General features: G+C 42.0%; 2 protein-coding genes across 2 annotated transcripts; one reads left to right on the plus strand and one right to left on the minus strand.

Annotated features, from left to right (window-relative positions):
* Nucleotides 1-421: 421 nt before the first annotated feature.
* On the minus strand, nucleotides 422-23,486 carry LOC131132050 (uncharacterized). The gene is made up of 3 exons (XM_058077233.1): nucleotides 23,480-23,486; nucleotides 18,571-18,674; nucleotides 422-2,033 (listed from the first exon to the last, which is right to left on the minus strand). The coding sequence occupies exon 3, from the start codon at nucleotides 1,967-1,969 to the stop codon at nucleotides 1,241-1,243; it is 729 nt and encodes a 242-aa protein (XP_057933216.1). The 5' UTR covers nucleotides 1,970-2,033; nucleotides 18,571-18,674; nucleotides 23,480-23,486; the 3' UTR covers nucleotides 422-1,240.
* On the plus strand, nucleotides 6,483-25,118 carry LOC131132049 (transmembrane protein 164). The gene is made up of 6 exons (XM_058077232.1): nucleotides 6,483-7,314; nucleotides 14,497-14,546; nucleotides 16,388-16,454; nucleotides 18,508-18,586; nucleotides 21,481-21,581; nucleotides 22,602-25,118. The coding sequence occupies exons 1-6, from the start codon at nucleotides 6,877-6,879 to the stop codon at nucleotides 22,806-22,808; spliced, it is 942 nt and encodes a 313-aa protein (XP_057933215.1). The 5' UTR covers nucleotides 6,483-6,876; the 3' UTR covers nucleotides 22,809-25,118.
* The last annotated feature ends 1,642 nt before the right edge of the window (nucleotides 25,119-26,760 follow it).

Consider the following 26,760-nt stretch of genomic DNA (forward strand, 5'->3'; position numbering starts at 1 on the left):
AAACATTATCAGCTCAGCATCAAACATAAATGTTGTCCATGCTTACATCACATCCTTAGAAATGACGACCAACGTAGGCTGAATGAGATATGTTCTCTGTGAACAAACAGACAGAAAAAGTGTTTTTTGGATCAAAAATTTTGCAGGAGGGTGAATGCTGAATTATGAATGTGCTGGGATCCAGTTTTGTTGACGGCCAATCAAAAAGTGGCACCTTGGACCATAGGTATGAATGTGAGTGGGAATGGTTGCTTGTCGATATATGACCTGGGATTGGCTGGCCACCAGTCCAGGGTGGACCCCGCCTCCCGCCCTGTGATTGGGTGGCGCTCAGTCCAGGGTGTACCCCGCCTCTCGCCTGAAGACGGCTGGGATAGGCTCCAGCACCCCCCGCAAACCTCGTGAGGATAAGCGGTAGAAAATGAATGAATAAATGATGCAATTCAACATGATGCAAATAAGCAAAGGGAAAAAATGGAATTCCGTATGGTCCTACAAAAAGGATTTGGCTTTATTCCTTCTAGGCACCTTCTAGGCAGTAAATTCAACTAAAGTGCTGTTTGTCTTTTTTACTATGCACCACTTCTTCATCATTCTTTTTGCCATCTTAAAACAGCAACAACTTTTCAAAAACAACTTTCCTCCCACTTTCACATGGGCTATGCAATTCCAATAGCAGTGGTTCAGTGGTGGAGTCAAACAATTCAACAATAATTACTGCTGTAAAAAATACAGTACAGCAACAACAAAGTTAAAGTGACACTTTCAACAGTGCAATCAATGTTTGTTTATATTCCTGTCTGCAAAACATACTGCTAATATGAATGAGCTAGCAGCTAGGCTAATACAGTAGTGAGGAGCAGAAAGTGGAAAACAACTTCTACCCTTTTTAAATTGTTTCACAATTCAGGAAGAAGCCAACTGCTCTGCTGTTCTAATGTCACCTGCTGTGCTGAAGTTGAACATTAATAGATAGACATAGATAGATAGACTTCCTGTATTGTCATTGCACAAAAACACAGTAGTGAAATTGCCAACGAAATGTCGTTGCCTGGCTCCCATATAATAACAGACACAAAAGAAGATAAGTAATAATAAATAATAACAATAATAATAATGTGGAGAATAAATAGACACCAAATATGAACAACATAATGTAAAGTGCAGCGTGAACAGTAAATTGCCCAAATAATTTAAATAATTAAAATAAATAATAATAATGTAAGTAAGATAGAGGGGCTTATTTGGCATTCAGCAGTCTGATAGCCAGGGGGAAGTAGCTGTCTCTGAACCTGGTCGTCCTACAGCGGATGCTGCAGAGCCTTCTCCCCGATGCCAGGCGAGAGAACAGTCCATGCTGGGGGTGTGTGGGGTCAGAGCAGATCCGATGGGCTCTAGATACACACCGGCTGTTTGCTATTTCCCTAATGGGGGGGAGCTGGGTCCCGATGATCTTCTCCGCTGTCCTCACCACTCTCTGCAGTAACGTCCAGTCCGAGGCCTTGCAGCTCCCAGACCAGACGGAGATGCAGTTGGTCAGCAGGCTCTCGATAGTCCCTCTGTAGAAGGTGGTAAGGATAGGAGAGGAGAGGGAGGCTCTTCTCATCCGCCGCAGGAAGTGCAGTCGCTGCTGTGCCTTCTTCGCCAGAGCGGAGGTGTGGAGTGACCAGCCGAGGTTGTCCGTGATATGCACCCCCAAGTACTTGGTTGTGTTCACAACTTCTACGGCTGTGTCGTTGATGCTGAGTGGAGTGTGGCTGGGTCTGGATCTCCTGAAGTCGACGATGATCTCCTTTGTTTTGTCAACGTTCAGGATCAGGTTGTTCGCCTTGCACCAATCCACAAGGTGTCGCACTTCCTCCCTGTAAGCCAGTTCGTTGTTGTCCTGAATGAGGCCCACAACTGTTGTGTCGTCCGCGTACTTCAGGATATGGTTGCTGCTGTACTTGGGGCGACAGTCATGGGTCATTAGGGTAAACAACAGGGGGCTCAGAACACATCCCTGGGGTGAGCCGGTGTTCAGGGAGATGACACTGGATGTGTTGGATTAATAAAACGGCACTTGCATCAGATTTTACCGATACCTACAAACGCATCACAATGAATCTAGATTTCACCCGTCAATTGCATCCATACGCAGTGAATGAGGCGATGCACTCGATGTATCGATTAATATTGATTATTTTCCACACCTTTACTTAACACATGAAAAGAAAAATCAAAGAAAAACTGGACACTTTAACAAACTAGCACAAGGACCTTTGACCTTGACAATCACAGAGACGGATGGGCGTTACATCGGAAAGGCTTTCATGTTGTTCCTTACAATGCAGGCGGGCGTGGCAACTATTGGTGATCAATCAGACAATTCGCCATTGAACAGTAAGCGTCCCAACAAAAAGTACCACCAAGAGGGACTGGAACAACAGAAAGTGAGGTGAACAAACAATGAAATGAAATGGAACACGCTTGCCCTCCGACTTACGTAAACGCTGAGTTGCGTTCAACGCCGCTTGTAGCTTTGATTGTTTTGGTAGCTGATATTTAACGACTGATATTTCTCATATTGTACTGTATCGGACTACGCAGCCAAACAGATGCTACACTTGCTAGCGGTGGTATCAAAGCCATTCAAAAAGCCAAACATTGTCAAGAGTTCCAAGTGTAGCGACATTTGATGGCGAATTCCCATTCAGGGTCGATTGGAAGACATGGGACTGGGCTCGTATTTGGCATTGCCGAGCTGATCTTTTCTGCAAATATGGTGCGCTTGAGATGCAAATGCAACTTCTGGAATGAGTTGACTCAGAGTTTAAGGGCTAACTGATCAACTTTTGAGCTTTGCAAGTGACGGTGTTGTGTGCTTTATTTTGTGTTCCCTTGCGTCTCCGTTTCTTCCTGTCGCCCTAATTACCTCGTTCTTCCCTACTGCGTCACACTTGGACTCAATTGTTCAATTCCCTACCCGACCGCCTGTTTTTTCTGCCTCATGTTGCCAGGTCATTGTTGTTCCCTTTTGTTGTGCGTCCCAACCTTTATCCAAGCCTTCCTTTTTTATTCTTTTTCCCACACTGTGGGACTTTCTGACTAAACTGCTGGCACTGACATTTGATTTAACCGATTTGATTATATATTATCAAATATAATTGTGATCAATCCGCAGTGGATCAATAGTACATGAATGGCTCCCTATCATAAATGTAGCTTTATTATCTGATGTTTCTTGAGTAAAACATGGTAATGGTAATGGTTTAATTTCATTTGAACATGCATCAGATTACAATTGAGTGCATCCCATAATCAGTTCACAGTTCCACATGTCCAACAGGAGTAGGAAGAAGCAAAGCTTATTAAATCCTACCCCTCCATCTCGTACCTTTACAATCAGTAACTGTTACATTTGTTCACTTCCTGCTTTCCTAATATAATTATTTTTTTTGTTTTTTTGATTTATTTTTTAAATTCTTTTTTGTAAAATAAATTACCAGCAAAAAATGTGATTTATACTCCAGTGCGACTTATGTATGTATGTGTATATATGTATTTTTTTCTACCTAATTATGCATTTTTGGCCTTGTGCGACTTACACTCCGGAGCAACTTAATAGTCCAGAAAATACGGTAATTACTTGGATATAAATACTAAGATACACATTAAAACTAGTAATGTCCAGAAGATTTCTCATAATAATCTTGGTATGAGATTATTTTATTATTATTATTATTTTATTATTACTTTTCCTTCTGGTACTTTTACAATCAGTAGCTGTTACATTTTTTCACTTCCTGCTTTCCTAATATCATTTAAGTGTTACCATCGTAAGTGTCAATATAGTGATATATATAGCACATCATGACTCTTCATCCTTGTATTTAGCAAACATCAACTGCTTGTATTGTTTCTTGAATTGGCTCATCGTTGTGCATTGTTTGAGGTCCTTACTCAATCCATTCCATAGTTTGATTCCACATACTGAAATGCTATGGCATTATGCTATGGCTATGGCAACATGTGTTCATACATGAAGCAGCAGCTTTTTTGGACTGGAAGAAGTGCAGGGGTGCCATTTGTTTCCGAGCTGCTAAAAGCCAGGTCTGGACCTGAGCCCACGATTGCTTTTAAAGCGTGTATCCCCCACGTGACACTTTGACAACATTCTGTTTTTGTCTCTTAAAAGAATCTTGGAAATAGGATCCATCTTTCTTTTCTGGGTGGAACGAAGAAAAGATGAGTCTTTGGTCATGCAAGCGAGGAGAGGCTGACCCAATATCGGCGGCGGTATTTCATAAACAGGAGGTCGAGGTGGCGTTGAGATGACAGCGCCTGAACTAAGGACGTAATTAGTAGAATTTGAATAAACCCATGAAAGATCATGTTCACTGGGTTAGATAAATGTTGCACTAAATACAGCAGAGCCTTCCAACGCAAGCTGCTCTCATTTCAAAACACTTTCTTCCGTTTCAGTGGAACTTTGGTTAGCCTCATTAATCCTGTCGGGAAGGTCCAACTCTAACCCAAACATATTCTATCAATTTTTCCCATTAATACCTCCAGAAAGCCAAAAATGCAAACACAAAACATGTTTTTGTTGTTTTACAATTATAGTTTTACATGCAGAAAACTGCGCTAAATGCATATAATGAACATTATAATAAGTATGTATAGTATGTATGTATATGTATGTATATATATTAAGTAATAAGCAGTATGTTTTTCATTATTATAAAGAACATTTAGTTACTTTTACCATCATTGAAGACGTGATTGTTGACAAAGACACTAGGTGGCAGCGAGATCAACACGGACACCACCTTCCTGTTTTGCCGTTATTTCTCGACTTCAATAATGCTGGTCTCCGCTTTTCTTTTGATCACCGCTGTAAAATGACCCAAAATGGAGCCAAAGAAAGTTGCAAGTGTCAGCATTATGGAAATGAAGGTGAGAAACGGGAGGGGAATCATAAAATAACTCATGGCAAAACCCGCTGGCGTAATTGTTTTAATTATATTATGATAATACCATCCAAAATCCTAGTACAAGAAGAACATAATTTCAGAAGAGAGTTGAAATATTTGGATTTTTCACCTATACCACAAAGATAATATTCAGAGGTTTTTTTTAATAAAAGTATTGAACTTCTTGTGTGCCATATTTTACGCTAACTTGGGTTTGATTCTCCGCTTGGCATCTCTGTGTGGAGTTTGCATGTTCTCCCCGTGCATGCATGGGTTTTCTCCGGATACTCAGGTTTCCTCCCACATTCCAAAAACATGCTAGGTTAATTGGCCACTCCAAATTGTCCATAGGTATGAATGTGAGTGTGAATGGTTGTTTGTCTATATGTGCCCTGTGATTGGCTGGCCACCAGTCCAGGGTGTACCCCGCCTCTCGCCCAAAGACAGCTGGGATAGGCTCCAGCATACCAGCTACCCTAGTGAGGATAAGCAGCATAAAAACAGGGCGTAACAGCTGATTGTTTTCCCCATTCATTTATTTACTTTGCCGCCCCACTATTTTTGGATGCAATTGACGCCATTCTGAAACGGGCCCCCCGCCCACACAGCCACGCTAATGGAATTATGTCAGCATGGGGTTATTTCACAGAGTGTGCATTTGGCCGCCGTGGGGCAGAAACATTACATGCGTCCCTAAGATTTTTCACTCCGATGTCATCCTCCCTGCCTCATTCCCCTTCACCCTCATCCAATGTACTCCACTGCTCTATAAATGGAATGGCAGGTACGTTCCCATGTTTCCCACCACACATTCTCTGTGACTGAAAAGAGTTTGGCTGTTAATCGACATGTTACAACATGTTACAAGTTGGGGGAAGAAAGGCACGATTGTGTATTGTATGTGTCAAGCATTCCTCCCCCAGCCCCCCCCCAATCCCAGGTGATACTTTGACCACTTTGGAAAGGAGCTGTCCACATGGTTTTAATTCCCTGACCTTACTCGCTTGAAGAGGGGACACCGGAGGGGATTAACACATTAGGGATATGTATCATCCAACTGTTCAAATCAAATGTTACATGTAAAGATTAAAAACTTGCACTTCAAGGGAAATATGGTTTGCATTGAATGCTAAACGGATGAAATGCTGATTAATGAATTCCTGTAATCAAATTCAAGGTTATATTGTTTGTCCTTTTCTAGACCTTAACTAAAATATTCGTCAGATTTCCGGAAAATCCTAACGCACCACCCTTGGCGTGTGTTGGATGCTTTTCCACAGGAGAATATGCCCTTAGTGTTGTCTGTCAGGCAAAAAGCCTGACTTACGTTCGGTGAATCACTCTGAGACGGACAATCTTTAACACAAATTTAAAAACAGACATTTAGCCGCGGTCGAGCAGTTGACAGAGGAGAGGATAGGGTGTCACATTCGTGCCGAACCTGCGCGAATAAAAAAAGAAATTTGAAACTCTGGTTGTCAAATTACCAAAGGGGTCTTGAATGCAACACGGTACGCCAAAGCCAATGGCATTGCTGCTCAGTCTGAAAACCAAATTCGGGGATTGCAATGTGAAAGCAAGGTATGCGTGGTAGCTAACCTGCTAGCTGCCCGGTACCGATGCTGTAGCTAACTCGGGTTGTGTATTAAATTACTAAGAGCGCGTACGCTTCCAAAAAATGCCGACTCCAATTGAGTGGGGATGAATGTGGAGAGAAGCGTCTCCGTTGGCCCGGCGGTGCTACTGTTTTGTCCCGACGGTTTACTGGCCGCCTCCTGCAGCTAACTGGAAGTTTCTCATCCGCCTGAGGAGGAGGAGAAGGAGAAGGAGGAGGTTTGGCTAATTAGCAAGCTGCGCCAGGACAAGGCGGCTTGTCCATGTCTTCCTCTCCACCTACTGCTAAAGGGACATTTTGCAGTTCATGTTTCGCCAGGAAGTCAGTGTGACGTCTTTCATTCCGTCTTGTTCGTATCTGTTCCACCACGACAAAAGGAACATGTCCAGGTATAACATATACAGCCTGTTAGACTGGGTGTACGGCGGGGTGGACCCGAAGTTTGAGGGCAACGGGGGCCCAGAGTGCGCCGCCTTCCTCGCGCCCCAGCAGCGCATCAGCGAAAGTCTGGTGGTCCTGCTCGTCTCCATCGTGGAGATTGGCGTGGCCCTGAAGAAAATAAACATCTCCAAAGAGCTGAAAGTGGTGGGGAAAGAGTGCACAAGGGCGAAGGAGGATAGTCTCGGCAAGAACCTGTTGCTCGTTGCACTGTGCATGACGTTTGGGGTGGAGGTGGGGTTCAAATTCGCCACCAAGACTGTCATCTACTTGCTGAATCCCTGCCACGTGGTGACCATGATTCAGGTAAGGGTGATACTGGGTTGGGGGGGGGGGTTATTACTTTTTATGTGCAAGCGGCAAAGCACAGGTGTACTGTAAATCCTGTCTATGTATCAAATATATAATCTGGCCCCCCTCACCACTCAAAAAGTTTGCCCACCACAGGACTCCAGAACCCGCCCTGTGTCGCTCCAATACACCGCACACACTTTATTAAGTGCATTTTAGTATAAAAAAAAGTATAAAACGCATAGGTACTCCCCAGTAATGAATGATAATGTCAGCTGATGGATGAACAGATCCTATCAGAGTCAAACAGCATTATTTTGACTTTTGTATCTCAACTACTACGATATGTTCATGGGCCACTGAACAAAGTGCGAAATCTCAACGCTTAATGAAAAATAGATGATGGGGAGAGCTGAAATTTAAGATTAATTTCTTCCATCGATTAATCTGAAGCTTGCTGTTTTGATTAATGGAGAAATTGGTAATGCCCCATACCAGGGGTGTCCAAAGTGCAACAGATTCTTTCTTCAAGGGCCCTTGGCACATTCTAAAAATCTGATTTAGCAAAACTTGCCTTTAAAAAAACAGTAAAAATTGGAAAAATTGCCAATTTACAGGAATAAGGATGATGGCGAGTAAAGTAGTCAGAGAAGAATTTGCATAGGGGGAATAAGTCTCAAAGGCCTTCAGGGTTCAGCACTAAATGTGCTATATAAATAAAGTGGATTGGATTAACATGAGAAACAAAGTAAGGTACAATTTTAAGAAAATTAGTTTGGTTAAAAGTTGTAATATATGTACGTATGTAATATATAATCAAGTCAACATTTTATAAGAATAATCATATTACAAAAAATTGTAGTCCTTGTCATGAACTGTAGTCCTTGTCATTAGTTGGCACTCACTGACACCATGATGCTATTTTGAACCCCCCCCAGCTTCCTTATGACTTACTGTAACCTCCCCTCTGTTCTGTCGAAATTCTGACCCCACTTCAGGTGGAAAACAAATGAAGTCCTAAGACGTGGTGTGAGGTGTGTGCCAACATGTCCCTGTGCATTTCGCTAGCACGGAAAAGGCTGCTTCTCTTGCCCGCATACTGTACGCCTGTGCCACCGGAATGTTTCTTGTTGACACTTCAGATTGCCTGACCTTCACAGTAGATGACTGCATGCCGCAGGTTCAAGTTCAAGTGACTGCAGACTCATGGTCTTGAACATATAATATGCCAAATACTGTTGCTGAACTGATTGATCGAGATGGGACTGATTTAATAGTGTGCGGTGATTGATGGAATTAGAATGACACTCCTAGCCGTTGGTTAAGCTTTCTGCCATGACTTCACCGTCTCTTCAGCCCTGCGGTCGTCATTCCCCGCTTGTCGCATCACCTCTGGCTGGTGTTGCAGTGGCACTACTGGACATCACATTGCATTCAGTAACATCTTTCAGTTGTTCATTAACTGTTTACATAACACTTAAAGGAATTTCACCCTGTAGAACTAGCATGTTGTTGACTGTGTAAATTTAAATAGTGGTTGGATGAGATAGACCTCTGTAAACAATAACTTAAAAAGTCATGACACGTGGAGGAGGGTGGTGGCGTTAACCACAATACCGTGACTCAAATGTCCCAGTCGTACTTGTGTGGCTGGTAGGAGTCTGAGAGAAGGTTAATCTCACCTGGGTGAGAGAGTCCTAAAGTGGCTTGAAGGGTCTTGCCCGATGAAGTGATGCTTCCCATCTGCGAGCACATATTTGACCTTTTCTCCCTCCCATGTTGGCCCACCCCCTGCCAGGGAAAGCATATGGGACCGGTACATTGTGTGTTGGGTGGCGGTTGAGGGTGCGCGCCATTGCGACCTGGTCTTCAGCTTCTTGGGCCGTGGAATGTCACTTTTCTGGTGGGGAAGGAGCCTGAGCTCAGACGAGAGGTTGAGACATTCCCACTAGAGATAGTCGTACCCACCTTGACCCACAGTTTGGGTTCATGAACCAAACTCCTCAAGACGGGGGCCGGACCATGTTCTACTGTACTCCGGGGTTTGTGTAGGGGAGAGGCTGGCAACCTGACCTTTCTCCCCTCCAACTCGTTACTGGTCTAAGTCTTTTTTTGCTTCTATGGAGAAAAGAGCATGTTATGTTGTCACCTGGCTTCGTTCACTATCACTATAAGGGACCACAGTATCAGCATTATCAGTCAATATGTTGGTATCAGCATACAGTATCGGTCAAAGCAATGACACTCAATGTAGTTTATGCTGATTATGCTTAATGCAGTCCTTTTTATGGCACCATTGTAAAAGGTAGCGGATGATTGGTGTTCAGGTACCAGTAAAGCAGTTTCCTTTATGCAGCAAGTTAACATCCATTATCAGTTAAGGGAAGTGAATTTGTGGCTGGACTAGCCGTCTTGTAATATGTTCTGTTTTTGTTTTGAACCTTTTTATTGTGTGAGTGCAGGTCAAGATGTAGAAACTATAAATACAGAGGTACATATTCCATCTAAGGAGGAACTGTCTGTTTGTATATAATTAAATATTTAGTTAGATGTGTGTTGGAATTTTGCTCACATGAAGAGTAACCTATTAAAAACAGCTCATATCAATAAGTCAACATTTGCTGCTGTCGTTCTTGCATGAGGAGGCACAATAGCTGATAATTTACATATGACAGTGTGTCCTTGGACAAGAACCTCAAAGCATGTTGTTGTGAAATATTGTATCAAAACCGATATGTTGTCTACTGACTTTTGGATTGTCTGTTGTACTGCACCACCAGAAAAAATACCACAACCACTGATGCGTTTATATTTCAGCTGTAAAACTGAATAGGTAGCCTGGCCTATTGAAGTTAATTGTGTCTCCAAGGCTACGTCTGCAAACGTCATGGGTAGTTTGCCAATGCACACGCTTGTGGCTATAAGGGGGGCTGGATTGTTTACAGGAGCTGCTGGTATTTGTGCACAGTCATGCTGCAGGTGGATGATGGTGGCTGAGATGCAGGCTGAATCCTCTGGAGTCCTGAATATGACTTACAGGTTTTGCACAACCTCAGTGCAATATATGCCCAAGTCAACATAATGATCAAAGACAAACTATTTGTTGATGTGTGTACGTAGTAGGCCTGGGCGATATATCGATAGTTTTAAAAATGTCTAATTTCTTTTAAGCACGATATCGAAAAGAAGAATATTGTTCATATGGATGTAGACTGGATTTGATGCGAGCGCAAGCTAGTTCTGGCAGCTCCGTGTTTCCTCCTGTTTTTAGTGTTTAATATGTTTTATTTATTACTTCCCTGTTGTTTTTTGTGCCACGCCGACCCCTTAAGCAAGTGTGCAGCTATGGATGTTCATCTTATTACCTTTGTAGCTTGGCGTGTGCGCCATTGTTTACACTTGGGAGCAGCTGTTAGCTTTGAGCATCCCTTTGCTCCGCCGAATGATCGGATATCCCTGTGGACATATGAAGGTGGAGAGACTCCAGAGCGAACAACAGGGAGTGAACAGCAAACAGCAAGAACAGCAAAAAAGACGGTATAAAGGTTGCTCGATAAAGACGGCATCAACCATGTTTGCCGTCTGTCGTCATGGGGAACATGAGATGGAAGCGCTAACGGCGCTAACTCTTCTGCACAGACTACCCTGAGTGCAGCATGATTGCACTGAAGATTGAACATTATATTTAATTTTTCTATATTTATTTAAAAAAGCGAATACTATTTTATTCCAGTGGCTATTTTTCTATATGATTGTTTACATTTTAACAACTTTGTACACATATTTGGCTTTGACTTTTGTCAAAATTCAGTTTATTGAAAAAAAATCGATACATATCGTATATCGATATTCTACCTAAATATATCAAGACATGAGTGTTGGTCCATATCTCCCAGCCCTAGTACGTAGTTTGGTATGGCCTTACTAGTGTTGTGATGATACAGCGTCATCACAATTTGGTTCATTTTTGCTAAAGTAAACGACAAAATACAAACCAGAAAAATATTTGGCCAATAACTAATATTCTTGAATAAAAATAAATGGGTCTCTTGGTGGACGAGTGGTTGGCATGTTGGCCACACAGTCAGGAGGTCGGGAAGACACAGGTTTGAGTCTCCACTTGGCATCTCTGTGTGGGGTTCCAAAAACATGCCAGGTTAATTGGCCACTCCAAATTGTCCATAGGTATGAATGTGAGTGTGAATGGCTGTTTGTCTATATGTGCCCTGTGATTGGCTGGCCAGCACAGCACAGGGTGTACCCCGCCTCTCGCCCGATAGGGATAGGCTCCAGCATATCCCTGCGACACTCGTGAGGTAGAAAATGGATGGATGTATCTGGATGTATCTACACTGTATCATCATTGCAAGGTTTATTTTTAGAATGTGAAAGAAGTGCAAGTACAGCAGTAAGAGTTTGGGCAGTGTGATTATCTTTTCACTTCCTTATTGTGCAGGATTAATAGTTCCAGCGCTCATTGCTTTGGTTTTTGGGTTCCTGTTTGTGCTCGTCTGATTTCATCTTTGTCTGTTTACGGAGGTGAAGTGTTTAAAGTATGTGCACCGCACCTGGGCGTCAGGGCCCGGTTCAAGGTAGCTGAGGATATCCGCCTAGCCAGTCGCCTCTGCTTATTACCGACAGGCCAGTTTTTGGCGTCTACTTTCTGAGATATACTTGGTTGCTGAATGCCTCGTCTTTTTGTCCACTTTTAGCCCAACTGTCCTGCACATGACGTTACATCGCTGCATTGTTTTTTCTGGCCGCACTTTAGTCAGCCACGGTTTTTGTATTCTGTACGTTTTATGTATTACAGGTTTTAGCAAAAGCCAAAACCCTGACTTCTTGGCACTATCGCTAGTCGTGACATAAGTTAGTGCCGGCTTCTACACTTCGCCTTTCATGGCGGTGGTAAGACTACCCAGCTTGTGGCAGCGGCCTGCATGCCCGGGTATACTTTGCCTTTCATGACCGCCTGTATTTAATTACCGAGTAAGTGCATGATGCAAGAAACACTTCCCGTCTTTCACTTTTAATGCATATCGCGTGGGAATGCTGTACTGACTCAAAGGCTCCCTACCAAAAAACACATTCATCCCCGTCCACTTCCTGTTGTGTGTGGTGCTGTGCATCTGACACACTTTCATTTTCCATGGGACTATCTGAACTGACTGTTTGGCTGTTGTAACATGACTAAAGAGGAAATACCAGCTTTGGGAAATGACTACAATGTCCACATCATCATTCAGCCCTCCCAGTCTTGGTGAAATGATAGAATGGTATAGTTTGGCAGTTAATCCAGTTATTCAGATGAAACAAATATATACACAGGGTCCATTTACTGGCCAGACAAGACGCTGACAAGAGATTCCTTGTAAATCTCCCTTGAATTTGTCTCAACATTTGCATGACTCAAAAACTTTAATCTGAGGAGCTTCAGCAGCGCTGGATTACACTTCTCACTTTGCAATAATATCACAACTTCATGCGCCAGCAGCCCAGCAAGGGATTAATACTAGTTATCACATTATCTCAATCTGGCTTTGCCACACGTCTTTTGGAACAGACAGATTAGCCTCATCCTCCAAAAAACTCATTCAAACGGCATATTAGTTTTCCATAAAATATGTCAGCAGTGACACATGAATCTTTTAAGGAGTCAATTTCAGAGCGGACGAGCTAACATCTCGACTCAGTCAAGACCTTACACAGAAGCAGTTTGCCGAGTAATTTGCATGAAATCCATTTCCAAGCGTAATCTCTCTGAGGGGGGGGGGGGGGGGGGAACAGCAGCAGAGATGGAGTCGCGGAAGGATCCCAGACTTCAACTGGTGTCGTGTGCTGAAGTGTGTTGCCTTTCCTCCTTGGAAGAGCTGTGCTTTTAACTGATGAAACAAATATAGCCTCTTTCACTCTGTAACCATAGAGCCAGAAGAGATGGCACCTGCAGAGATCTTCTATTCCATGTCTATGAAATTGTTAGTGGTAGGTGAAATGGAAATTCCATGGTTGGAATTGTTCCATTATTGAGGTATGATGACGATCAAATCGAGGTTGGATCAAGTTTTCCGGATTGGTGATTTAATCCTGGATTTTGGGGAGAAAAGACCTGACAGGAACAGTGACTTTTTCATTGCGGATCATTGGGTCAAGACCCAACCACGGTTAGCCTATGGTGTTTCATTTGACATGGTTACTGCTCATTTATGTAGTAATACTAACTTGTACATTCTAACTATAATTTTTCAGTTAATTTAGCCACTTTTATGCTTGAAAATGTATATTTTTGACCAACAATAAGCCAACCAGGAAACTGACATCATTTTTGGGGGAGGCGCCATGATAGCGTGGAAGCGTTGAGGGAAGACTGATGGAGAGGCTCTGATATGAAGTGTAATTGCATCCTGTACAATGATTGGTGGCGGAAGTCATTAATATATGAATGATCGTCATTTCTGCTACACAGATAATATTGGGGTCAATAATAATATAATATATATAATAAAAAGTACAGGCACTGTGGAAATCCGATAACTGAATGTTTTGACACCTTTTGGTGTCCACCGCTGTCGCGAGCATTGAATTTGTCTGCCAGGGCTTTGAAGCTAACTTTATCGAAATACTCTTTTCTTTCTCCATTTCCCATTCATATTTGTTCCAGCAGTCTACAGAGTTACCGTGCTTCAATCAAACTACGGAGGGGGCCGAGGGTCAAACAGGAGAATCGCACGTTAATCGCGCGTCAAAAAAATTGCTGCTGTTAAAGGAAATGTCCGTGTCATTAACAGCCCTATTTTTGCTATTTACAAATCATGTGTCCAATCGTCAAATCTGCTAGGTTATATTTTCCATGAACTTATCGTTGTACATATCTTTCGACACGGTCATGGTATCCATGACTGCATTCACGCAGACTCTCCGATAGATAATTAGCTAATTGGTCGCATGGCGATGTCGATGCCTCGTTGCCATAGTCAACCACAAAGCAGCTATCTTTTATTGAATTCTTTTTTTTAAATGGCACTATACTGAGGGAGCAATATTGGAAACTCGATATAGTTGCTTAACCATAAATGTCTCCATTCATCCGTCCGGCTCTTGTTTTATTATCTCGTAAAGTGCATGTCGTGTTTAGCATCTGTTCCATCATCCTGTGCTCGATGTAATCAAAATGATTCCTGGTGTTTCTGTTTTCCACAGATCTTCCTGCTGGCCTGCCCGCCTGGTAAAACTGCAATGGTTGTGTTCAGGTGAGCTAATGTGTCTTGACTGTTACACGCAGCGGCCACAGCATTAGGTACACCTGCTAAATCCAGGTCCCCGTCAAAGATAACAACTTGTTTGAAGAAATTGCAATCTCTCCCTCCATCACTTTGGCATGACCTTTATTGTGATACTAAGATTTTTGAATTGTTCCCGACTACTACGCTTGGCAAGACGAGCATCAACACCGCCCACTACCGTTCAGAAAGCATCTGCATGACTAGACTCTACTGCTGGTGTTTCTGTCAGCTCGGCAGCATGCAAGTGTCACGCCTCACCCACTGCACCGCTTCACCAGAAATGTGTCAGCACTCGCTGATCCCCTGCTGTAAGACTAAAACCCAAATGTGTTTTTTTTAGTACATGTGCAAATGATGAAACGTGAAAGACCTGATATGAGAGCAAAGGTTGGTCTGGCCTCTGCCCTGAACTGTCATGTGGTTACGCAATCCTGTCCTTACTTTTAGTGGTTTAACGAGGAGTTAACAATAAGTAATGTGCAACCTAAACGCCTCCTCCTCTGGCATGAAGGAGATCCACAACAAGCAGCTTTGTCATTCGGTGTGTTCTCCGTTTAATATACAGTACATGCCTTGTGTATCCCGGTTAATTGGAGCCAGACCCTACCGTGATAAATGAAAGTAAGAGTAGTAAGTTACAGCATCGAGTACAGTACTTCCTGCGGTGGCTATTGTCTCATCAATGTAACACTACTGCCACCTACTGATCATATCACATCTTGAATGAGTCTTCTGAATGCCTTACATTTTCTATTTCGGTTCATTTAGCCATTTTTAGGCTTGAAGATGCTTGATTTAGGCTAATAATGTCAAATTTGCTTAGATGTGCATATTTTTCAGCTAATATGCCAAAATATGAAAAGCCAAGGAGCTTGTGAAATTTCAACCACAAAGTGGCGAGGGACGACAGTACGATGAGATATCGGTTTTCAAACGCCATGTTTTCCCTCTGTTATCACACATTATTGTACACACTAACTTTGGCACGTTTGGATCTTGTGGTGGGAATAAAGATGTGAACGGACGAGACCAGCCTCGCATGTTTATTCAACCGTCCTGGATCTCACACACAACCAATGCAAAATCTTGCGATGTGTAGTTTACACGATACTATGGCATCCTGTAAGGCTCATTCATTTGACAAACTGAAACAAGAATGTTACACAACCATTTGATTCCAAAACCACTTGACTTTGCTTTTTCTTTGGCGATACTAATTTTTAAAAAAAAGGCATGTCCACACGGCATCTTCTCAGGGGATTACATCACAAGCAGTCTTAGGCCAGGACGGCACTTAATTTAGTGGCGCAATGAAAACCAGGATATTTTTGTCAGATTCTGCAAATAAATACGTACATGAAAACATTAGCTCATCTGAAATCTGAATAAATAATAAAGATGAAAGTCAGCTGACATCTACCAAGTGACGTTCAGACGTGGCTACCACGTGCAATCGACTGACTGACACAATGGGCACTCCTGCCCCACACAAACACACCATCTCCCACAGCTTCACAGCCGCTAGTTTGGCCTAATTATTGGCTATAAGAAGAAATGACAAATTATCATGACTCATTTCCTCTATCGATTGATGCTGGTCATTCTGTACGTGCGAGCAACTGCCTGGCTGCTTAAAAAAAAAAAAAAACAATTGAAAATTGATGGTGTCTATTTTTCACTGTGGAAAATGTTCCATGAGCCCGGCTAGCTTCCATGTTTTGCTTTGAGGTCTTGTTAGCATCAAAGCATCAAGTTAACTAATGTTGGCCTGAGGATATCAGATGATGTTGAATGTGTGTGTTTCCCAGACTGCAGGTCCACATGTTGAATGGTGCTCTGCTGGCGTTAATGTTCCCCGTGGTCAACACCAGACTGGTAAGTACCGAGTATGAGCTACACAAGGATCAGTGTGTCATTTAGTCATTGAGTGTTGAATGGGACTCATTTGGCAGCGTATCGTTCTACACCTGCAATGTGTTCATAGAATGGAACAGTCCGTATTTTTTTTAGGAAACTGTCCGTCATTCAAAACAAAACATTAACATTTCTGATAAATATTCCCTTAAGACAAGGGTTGCCAAACATTTTTTTTTTGCAGCACCCCTTTGGAGATGAAATTATTTTCAGGCCCCCGGAAGGACTAAAACAAATTAGGATGAAACCAACTGTACCAATCAAATATCATGACATTACTACTCTCGAGAGAACCCAGTATAGGGCAGGAGGAGCCACCTGGCGTGGCCCAGCAAGGTGCACTGTAGTCGGGCACACGCTCCAAGCAGCTGGTGTGGCACCACAGAGCTCTCTGGCAAATCTTGCGCCCTTTTCTTTCGCCGAGCATTTGGTCCAAGGTCCTTGCTCTTAAAGTGAATGTTTGTGTACATGTGAGATGAGGGTCCGTTACAACAAGCTGTTAACGTTACAGGCAGGAGGAAGAAAGGAGCGCTTGATTTGCTTACCCACACAGTACGGGTAATCTCGCCTCATTAGAGCACTTTTGAACTGAATGGGCGGGACGCCGGAAGAAAGCCATTTCTACGCAAATACCAGAAAATAGCCCGCTTACAATACGCTAAACAAGAGACAAGCCTCAAAACCTTTGGAACAAAGTCATTTTGAGTGATGAGACCAAAATTGAACTTTTTGGCCACAACCATAAACGTTACATTTGGAGGGGAGTCAAAAAGGCCTATGATGAGAGGTAGACTATTCCTACTGTGAAACACGGAGGTGGATCACTGATGTTCTGGAGATGTGTGAGCTACAAAGGCACAGGAAAATTGGTCAAAATTAATGGAAGGATGAATGCAGCATGTTATCAGAAAATACTGGAAGAAAATCTACACTCATCAGCCCAGAAGCTGCGCATGGGACATTCTTGGATGTTCCAACGTGACAATGATCCAAAACACAAGGTCAAATCAACTTGCCTTTGGCTACAGCAGAAGAAAGTCAAGGTTTTTAACCGGCCATCTCCGTCTACTGACCTCCTTATCATTGAGCCACTCTGGGGAGATCTCAAACGTGCAAGACAGCCCGAGAATTTCCAGGACCCGGAGGCTTTTTGCCAAGAAGAACGGGCAGTTTTACAATCCGAGAAAATAAAGACCCTCATCCACAACGACCACAAAAGACTTCAAGCCGTCATTGATGTTAGAGGGGGAAATACAAGGTATTAAAAACCAGGGAGTGTCAACTTTTGGACAGGGTCATTTTTGAAGTTTCCGTTGTCATTATGATTTGGAAGGCGTAAAAAAAATATTTTTCAATAAATGTCTTCACACAACCACTAAACATGAGTGACAGAAAGGTTTTTGTTTTATCATTCATATTCATACCTTCCGAGAAGGTTGTTTGTCTATATGTGCCCTGTGATTGGCTGGCGACCAGTCCAGGGTGTACCCCGCCTCTCGCCCGAAGACAGCTGGGATAGGCTCCAGCACCCACCGCAACCCTCGTGAGGATAAGCGGTAGAAAATGAATGAATGAATTTTCTGAGAAAAGGCCAGAAAATCTTAAATTCTGCAGGGGGGTGTAATCTTTTGGGCACACCTGTTTGTGTGTGTGTGTGTGTGTGTGTGTGTATACACACTCATTGAAGACCAAAAGAGTTGTTGATTAATTGGACCATGGATTAACCATGGATTTATGGTTGCAGCTCAGGTATTTAGAGAATAAATTATCTTAGCAGCATAATTTAGTTTCCACAACTTTTGGTTTTGGCTGAATAAAGCGCAACAAAACGTGTCAACGGACACATTGTCGCGTAGACGGAAAAATAGTTGAAATAACATTCTCTTTCGGGTAAACATCTTTAGCAAGGCCGAGCAGTGTGCCGACACTTTAGCGGGCAGCTGCATCATGACCTGGATGAGACAAACACAACCGTGTCTTGATGATGTCTCCTCCCTTTGTGTTGCGTCCCCAGCTGCCCTTTGAGAAAGAGGTCTACTACATCCAGCACTCCATGCTCTACCTGGTGCCGCTTTACCTTTTCAGGAAAGGAGGTAAGGTGCTGATCCTCTCCGCTGACGTCAATGCTTGCCTCGCCCTCTTTGTGTCCTTGTATGTGGGTTCCTCTGACCTGGTCCCATCCTACGTAGATAGAAGACATCATTCAATAGTCCACGTGTCCAGTAGTTATAGCAACTGGAGGTTCCCCTCGGCCACTTTTATTTTCCTGTAATTAACCTGTAGGGAGGCTCAAGTAACATGAAGGTCTGGCCGTATCGAGCGAGAACTTAATTGAGCGCCATCCTAATGGCAGCCCTTTGTGTCACCTAATTGCAAGACAGACGTGGTATTGGGAACTTTCACAATCAGGGAACACAAGCAAACTATTCACTCAATTGTTCGGTCCAAGTCTTTAAAAGTTGGCTGGCTTCAGTGTTAATTACACCATAGTGTTTTTTTTTGGCCCACATCCTGTCCAGATTGGGGCCCTAGGAAAAATAACACTAACAAAAACTAGGACCCACGCCTCTGCCTAAAAGAGGAAAACTGCACTTTTTTATTTTGGCCATCATTAAATCCTTATGTGAGTAATGAACACACATTTCTTTTCTGTGTGTTGTAAAGATATAACAGCTACAAAGAGGCAGCTAAGAATGCACCTAGTGGGACACACCTATTCCGCCTGCAAAGCTCGCTATTAAAACACTTCCAAAAAGCTCCAACAGGTCTTATGGTTTTACATCCATGCTGCGAGCGTGTAGTATCAGGTACATTCATGTCATACTTCCTTCCTGGGTGCATAGATTTCAATAGAAACACAGAAAGGAACGCTGCACCTTGTGTTAACTTTTCCAAACTCGAAAACAAAAACAGCAGCTCCAGTATGTAGCGTTACCCTTCAGTAGGGGACTGGGGCAGCGAGTGTGTGTGGTAAAGCTAGTAGCTAGCCCGTGTGGTGTGGCGAGGTGTCACTACGCCAGTAACGTAGTTCTTTGGTCTAACAATTTTTTTTTCCTTTATTTGGGCAAATATATGAAACATTACAGTGCATTTCTTACATCAATCAAAATATAACTTTCCATTATTTACATTTGTATTCAACTATCTGATAACAAGCCCAAAAGGAGTAGGCTGAAGCAAAAGCTTATAAATGCCTACCCCTTTTTGCAAGATATAATCAAGTTCATGCCACTGTCTTGTTTTCCCCTGTTATTATTATCATTGTAATATTATTATCATTATCATTATTGTTATAATCTTTATCATTATTACCATCATTATAATCATCATTAATATTACCATTTTCATCATTATAGTTAACAATTTTTTGATTTTTAATTATTTAATTTTACAGACTCCATTGCTTCTTGTAGAGTGCTGTATCATTTCATCTGTTATTTTCTGAAATCCGCAGTCTTTGTGTGTCAATTTATTAGCCCACTTTTTTGTGACATTCACTTATTTTCTGGATTGCATGTGTCTAATCTTGTGCATTTAAAAAACAAGAACTTGAGACTGTGTCTGGACAGGTGACCAATCCAAAAAGTATCTTCTTGTTAAACCCTACCTGAGGTTTTTAGACGTGTTTATTAGTTTGTGTGTGTCTAGTCTTGTGCATTAGGAAGCAAGGTTTTAGGTCTGTGCTCAAACCAATTTTTGAAGCAATGATGTCTTGCTGTCCATTATTACTATTTTTTGTAAAGTAATAATTAATAATAATTAATGATAATAATGATAATCACTACCTCTATATTTATGTATGTTTAGCCTAGGTACCTCTACCAATTTATAGTTACAAGGGTATTAAGGTAATATTCTTACGTTTCTCATATCAGTCAATCAGAGCTTCCAGCAGAGATGACAAGACAGTAGAATGATCACTATTAAAATACCATTCCCACTTATATTTATAATCAGACACTTATCTTGTACTGTCACATTTCATTGAATTTACAACTAAATTAGATTCAGTAGTGCCACCAATGTAGACAGTTTTTTTTTTTTTTTCCTCAAAAGTTAATGTAATCCTGATCAACAATAGTTTTTTCCTGTGGCTACCGACAACCAAGCAAACAGAATAATGAGTAACATTTAAAGAAGAGAAAGGAAAAAAAAAAAATATATATATATATATATATATAATATTACTACTAATAACAATCTCACCACTATAACTCTGTTAATATGCAGGTCACATAATGTAAATGGAGCATTGTTTCCGCTTTTTGGAGGTTTTTTCCCAAAAGGCTTTATAGGTGGAATAGGTGTACCCCACTCACAGAAGAGACGTGAGATGTTTATGTCTCACGTAAGAATTGTGTTTTCCTTTAAAAGGCAGCAGCTGTACCATTACACCATCTCACTTCTGCCATTTTATCTTCTTAATCTGCTGCTTGCTGTCAATCATTATGGCAACAAACTTTTTTTTTTTATACTCCTGCCTCAGGCTGACTTGGTGCTCGGTGCCTCACGGCAGTGAAGCACATCCTTGCCGCAAAACAAGAGCACATGCTCTACTTGCATGGAGCAGCAGCACGTGAAACAGAAGGGAAAAAAGGCACACTCGATCATAGCCACCCACAGCTGTCCCCTAATATTTGAGTTCCCTAATGTAGCTAGACGAGACGTGCAGCAGCAGTACCAAAGCCGCTCTCAGGTGTCTCATTGTTTAACAGTACTTGGAACAGCAGCCGGGTGGGGGTTTGGGGGGCGGGGGCGGGGGGGTGAGACGTGTATTTGATAGTTTCCTCCCCCTCTTATAAGCCAGTAAGAGCAAACAGGAAACGCCCGTTGGACACCACATCCTCTTGCAGCAACTACAACTACGTGTTGAAAAGCCCCTCCTAAATGTGCTGTACATAAACATGCCCTGACAGACCAAATACTTCTCCTTTTTATTATTAAAAAAACTAACAAAATGTGTTTATTGGTGGGTTTCTCTTGGTAGGTGTGTACAAACCTGAGCCCCTGGGGGACATGTGGTGGGCGCTGCTCTCCACCGGCATCCTCTTCCTGTATCACTTTGTCTTCTTGCAAGTTCTTGGCCTGGTAAGACAGAGACCCCTGCTGGCCGGCCGTGGTATTTCATGACATTCTTCTGTTTTACAGTAAATGTAGTTCCTTTCTCGACATTGGTCTTTTACTGTCCTATCCCAAACTTTGGGGGTTTGAGTTGAGTTACTGTAGAATGTATTGTCTTAAATCACCTCCTCCATATGCTTTATACAGTATGTATTTTCATATGGGCTATGTGTCAAAGAAAGGCTGATAAATACTAGAAATACTATAATGTAATCCCTCACCATTTCACAGCTTCTCTATCACGTTTTTTTTTAATAATATATGAATAAAACATGCTGTTTCATGGTTGAATATGGCCTGTTAGTCACTAATAAGCACATTTTTGGCTTAAATGAAGCTTAGCTCATGACTAAATGCAGTAAAGTACAAATAAGGCATTCAGAAGACAATTCCAAGGCATTGTGATACTGTGTGTAGTATTCTACACTGGTCACTAGGTGTCAGTAATGTAACATTAATGGGGGAAAAAAAAACAAAAAACTCTCCCAGTACAAACATGTGATGTGTGTATATTATGTCTTATTTTCTCTAGTGTCAGCTATATTAGGTAAAACGAGTGTGACCTAATATAGGGGTGTTATTTCACATCTAGAGGGTTCTAACGTTAAAACGCATACTTAGTTAATAAACAGGGTTTCTATGCTCCAATTATGGAAATATTTAATTTAATAGGTAATGCTACTTTGCGGAACAGACAGGTATAGAATCAATTATTGCTGATTAATCAAGATTTACAACCTTGATCTATATTCCTAAAAAAAGTTACGTGATCATTATGTAAGCAGGATGTGAACATTTCTTGCTGACAAATGGCGAAAGATGCCATTTGAATTGTATCATGACTTGAAATAGTATGTTTTATTTAGAGCTAAAGTGTGACAAAAAGCTACAATAGCACAATAAAAGGTGGTGGAGAACTTTCCAGCAGTGGTGCTGTTAGCGCTCTACGGCTACTTGTTAGCATCCCCTCTCCGTCTGCCCCCCCAGGCGACGGAGGTGAACCTCAACAACATGCTGTGCCCGGCCGTATCCGATCCCTTTTACGGGCCCTGGTACCGTGTGTGGGCGGCGGGCCACCAGACCCTCCTGACGCTGGTCCACGGGAAGGTTCTGACTCTACTCTCGCAGCACACAGGGCCCGCGTGCCGATACCTGCTGGATACACTCCGACTGCGCAGCAAGAAAATGGACTGAAGGACTCGCGCGGACCGGCCTTTCACTCTCAATGCCTTTTTTTATGTTGCTCTTATGTGCCGTCTTTTTACCATGGCTTTTATTTACGCGAGTACGCCTCGTGATCCTTGTGTTGTTTTTAATAATGGCTTCCATGCACCACTTGCATGCATGCACGTGTGGAAGCACTTTAAGACTGGTTATCTGCGGGAAATCATTTTTTATGCTGCCTTTTTTTTCTATGAATAGTATACAAAAAATAGGAGTTGCCCAAAGTCCTCGACTGATCTGCTGTTGTCACTCTTTTTTTTCTTTTATTTTTTTATGTGGTGACTAAGATTGTACACTACTCGTAAAACATTTGGGACAGGTTGTGCATAAAGTGCATCAGAGATATTTTAGATGCAAACCAATATAATATGATTTATTTGCTGATATCGGATCAGGAGACCGCTGTTTTGTTTAATCACAAAAGGTCCTTGTTATCAGCCTGTTAGCATGCTAATATACTGTATGTACACGGAGACGAAAGTCAGCCCTGTCGTCCGTCTGTATCATCATCAGCGGTAGACTTGGTTCTTTACTGACAGTTACGTCACCGCACCTTTTTATAGTTCTACATGTATACACACTTCTAAATGCATAAAAATGAAGAGTGAAAAAGATGAATGAACATTCAAGGTTGCTTTTACCTTTTGTGGAAGATGATGTTACTGTTGCTAAAGATGCAATGTGGCAGCAAGACAGACACGGATCCCACCTTCCTGTTTTGCTGTGAGTTGTTTCTCCAATTCAATCGTGTCCTCACCTTCTTTGGCTCCTTTTTGGATTATAGCCTATAATAATAATAAAAGCAGAGACCTGAGGAGAGAAAAAAGACAAAACTAAAGGCAAAACAGGAAGTTGGTTCTTTGTCAACAATGAAGTAAAAGTGACTAGAAATGTTTAATCGATCCCTTTCATTCGTCAGTTATGTGTATTTACAATATTTTTTTTTGCAAGGAAAACTATAAAAATGTTCATATTTTTGGCTTTCTGGAATGGATTAGTTGGATTTATAGTCCATTATTGCTCCCTCGCTATATCACGTTTTTCAGAAATGATTTAATAAATCAGCATTGTTTGCTGGTAGACTATGGTCTATTAGTCAAAATACAGTAGATTGAAATACAAGTGGTATGTAGTAGTCCGGTGACTAGGCGGCAGTAATAACAAAACATTGAAGGCAGCCATGGCATTTTCGACATGGTAGTGTGGGGAAAGAAATACTGGCTAGTTATTGGCTTCTTGGGTTTAAAAGAAATACATTTGAGGCGAACTTGCAGTCTGGAATCCCTGCAGCAAAACTGTTGTAAACAATGAATAATAATAATGAGTGTAAAGGAGGCGAAAGGGCTCTAATGTTGAAAAACACTTTGATAGTCCAACTGGTTTTCTCTGCTCTCACTATGAAAATATACCGTTTATTAACATTGAATCCTTTTGGTCTGGAACTAATGAACCGCTATGAACAAGGGACAACTGTGTGTTTTCTGATGGGAAAAATGGATTTGATTAGAGTAGGTTTTGGTTCGATGCTATCCAGGGTTCCATGGTATCTCTGCCTTTTTGTGAGTAGTGTATGTTTAGGAGCGTAACTGTCTTAACTTTGTTTTGACTTTTTTTTTTTGCTGTCAATTGTAAATGTGAATTTGGTTAAAGTTGGAGGTGTGCTGTCCAAAATCAGCATGTCTGATAGAAATGTGGGATTCTATTATTTTTATTATACACGCGCACACACACAGAAGGGAAAAAACATTTGTTCCTGCCTCAGCTTCCAGCCATTCATTCCATTCCAGTAGTGAGGGTCTGGGGGATGCTAAGCGTGTATTACTGCAATCTGTTCTCACAAAAATGTAGTACAAAAAGTGTACCCCCCCTCCATGTTATTTTTGTACGAGCACCTACTATTTTCTTGTGCAAACAGGGTCGCCCTGGAGCTGAATGAAGATCACACTGGGACAAAGACGTGTAATATTTGGACAGTGTTTGCCAGTAGAGGAGAGCTGCATTCATTATAAAACTTGAACTTGTTGATCATCACAAAAAAAGTCACTCTGCAGCCACAAACCCCCACCCCGTTCTTAGCATGAGGTCACTTTGGGTCATTTATTGACTGCATCTTAGAAACAAAGTGTTCATATATTCCAAATGTTGGTCTTGTTACATGGGTGGGGTTGTCATTGTAGCATATTATACATATAGTACATACTGTATTCAACGTAAAAGGATGCTTTTTCTACTCTCAAGGGATTATATGTAGGTTAATTAAAGTTATTTCTGTTCACCCGAGCTCTGCTGCTGTTCCTTTCTTCCTTTTCTGTACAAAGGGAATTGACACTAAAAGAATTCATTGTTTCTCGTAATGTTCACAGTTAAGCTCAAGATTGTGAATTCAGTGTTTATTTTTGTGTCTGTAAATGCACTTTATCTCCGTATGTCCTGGTTGTAATTCCATTTCGACTTCCCCGTATTGAGGTTTAATTGCTGCCAGTCTGGAACTCAAGTCAGTTTTCAAAACAAACTTGAATTTCACTGTGAAACATTTATGGGATGAGGCAGCCATGATCGTTTGTGACAAGATGAACTAAAGTTAAACTAAACAGTTATTCATTACCACGGAAGGGGGGGGGGGGGTGAATATGTCGATTAGAGATTTAGTTTTGTTGTGGCGTTGAGAGACACTGCATGGGATTACTGACCCACAACTACAGGGACAAACATCCATCCATTTTACTGGGACTTAATGTGCACTTGACATGAATATTCTTACCTTTTACACCAGTGACGTTGAAGCAGGACGTGTAGCTCCAGTTTGGGGGGAAAAAACACTTGTAACGCTGCGTTCCACTTGAACCGCGGACATCTACACTTAGACGCTTCATTGAGTGGGCTGGCCGGCTGCTTTGACACTAAGTGTCCGCCATATTGGATTCGGTAGCACTACCAGGGAAACGAATGCAAGGAAATGGACCAAACTTCATAGAGCGCCTTTCCACAACGTGACTTAATGGCTTTCGTTAACTCATTTTTTTAGGAAATATAGACATCAAAAAATAAAAACGCCTCATTGAGCAGGTTGACCCGTTGCTTTGATACAGAGACGTGTGCCATAATGGATGTGTCAGATATGCCCGGGAAACTTCAAACACGGAAGTAAACAGAACGTCATAAAGCCTTTCAACAAAAATGGTTCCCTTGATACGTCAGCGTGCCCGAGATACTCAAGGAAATGGATAGAACCTCATAACACGACATCCTTCCAAGTTACTTTGCCTTTTATCCACCCATTAAAGTCAAGACAAGTTTATTTATAGAGCACCAGTCATACACAGGGTAATTCATGGTGCTTTATGGTAAACATGGTAAACGTTGAGGATTGTGGCACATCTGTAAAACCAGATTTTGGCAGCATAAAACTGAAATGCAACCTTGTTTAGTCCTGACTCTGGGCGGACGCAGGAGACAACCTGTGTTTCTCAGGGCCTGAGATGGTTTATATGGCGCTAACATGTCAGAGATGTACTTTGGCACAAAACCAAAGACTTGTACACAAGCAGTTCTGTTTTTAAATTCTCTGAGCGACAGGAAGCCCGTGCAGACCTGAGCGCTCATATTTTCTGGTTTTAGTCGGGACTCGAGCAGCAGCATTCTGGATGCACTGCAGCTGTTCGGCAATGTTTTTAAGAGGTAAAAAGCTGATGTTATTGATTTAATGTGGCTGTAAAGTTCAGATCCGAGTCCATTACTGCCCCTATATTTGTAAATGTGATGACGTTTTAGAGAAATAGTCTCAAGGTGACTGATAGTTGCAACTGTGTATTAGCTGGCCTAAAGGGAGCATGTGCAGATGGAACAAAAGCGGCTCCAGGATTGACCCCTGGGGAACCCCACAGGTCATAGCCATTTGGTCTGAGACAGTTACCAATTCAAA

Source organism: Doryrhamphus excisus, chromosome 7 (genome assembly GCF_030265055.1).
Source record: "Doryrhamphus excisus isolate RoL2022-K1 chromosome 7, RoL_Dexc_1.0, whole genome shotgun sequence".
Taxonomy (NCBI): Eukaryota; Metazoa; Chordata; class Actinopteri; order Syngnathiformes; family Syngnathidae; genus Doryrhamphus; species Doryrhamphus excisus.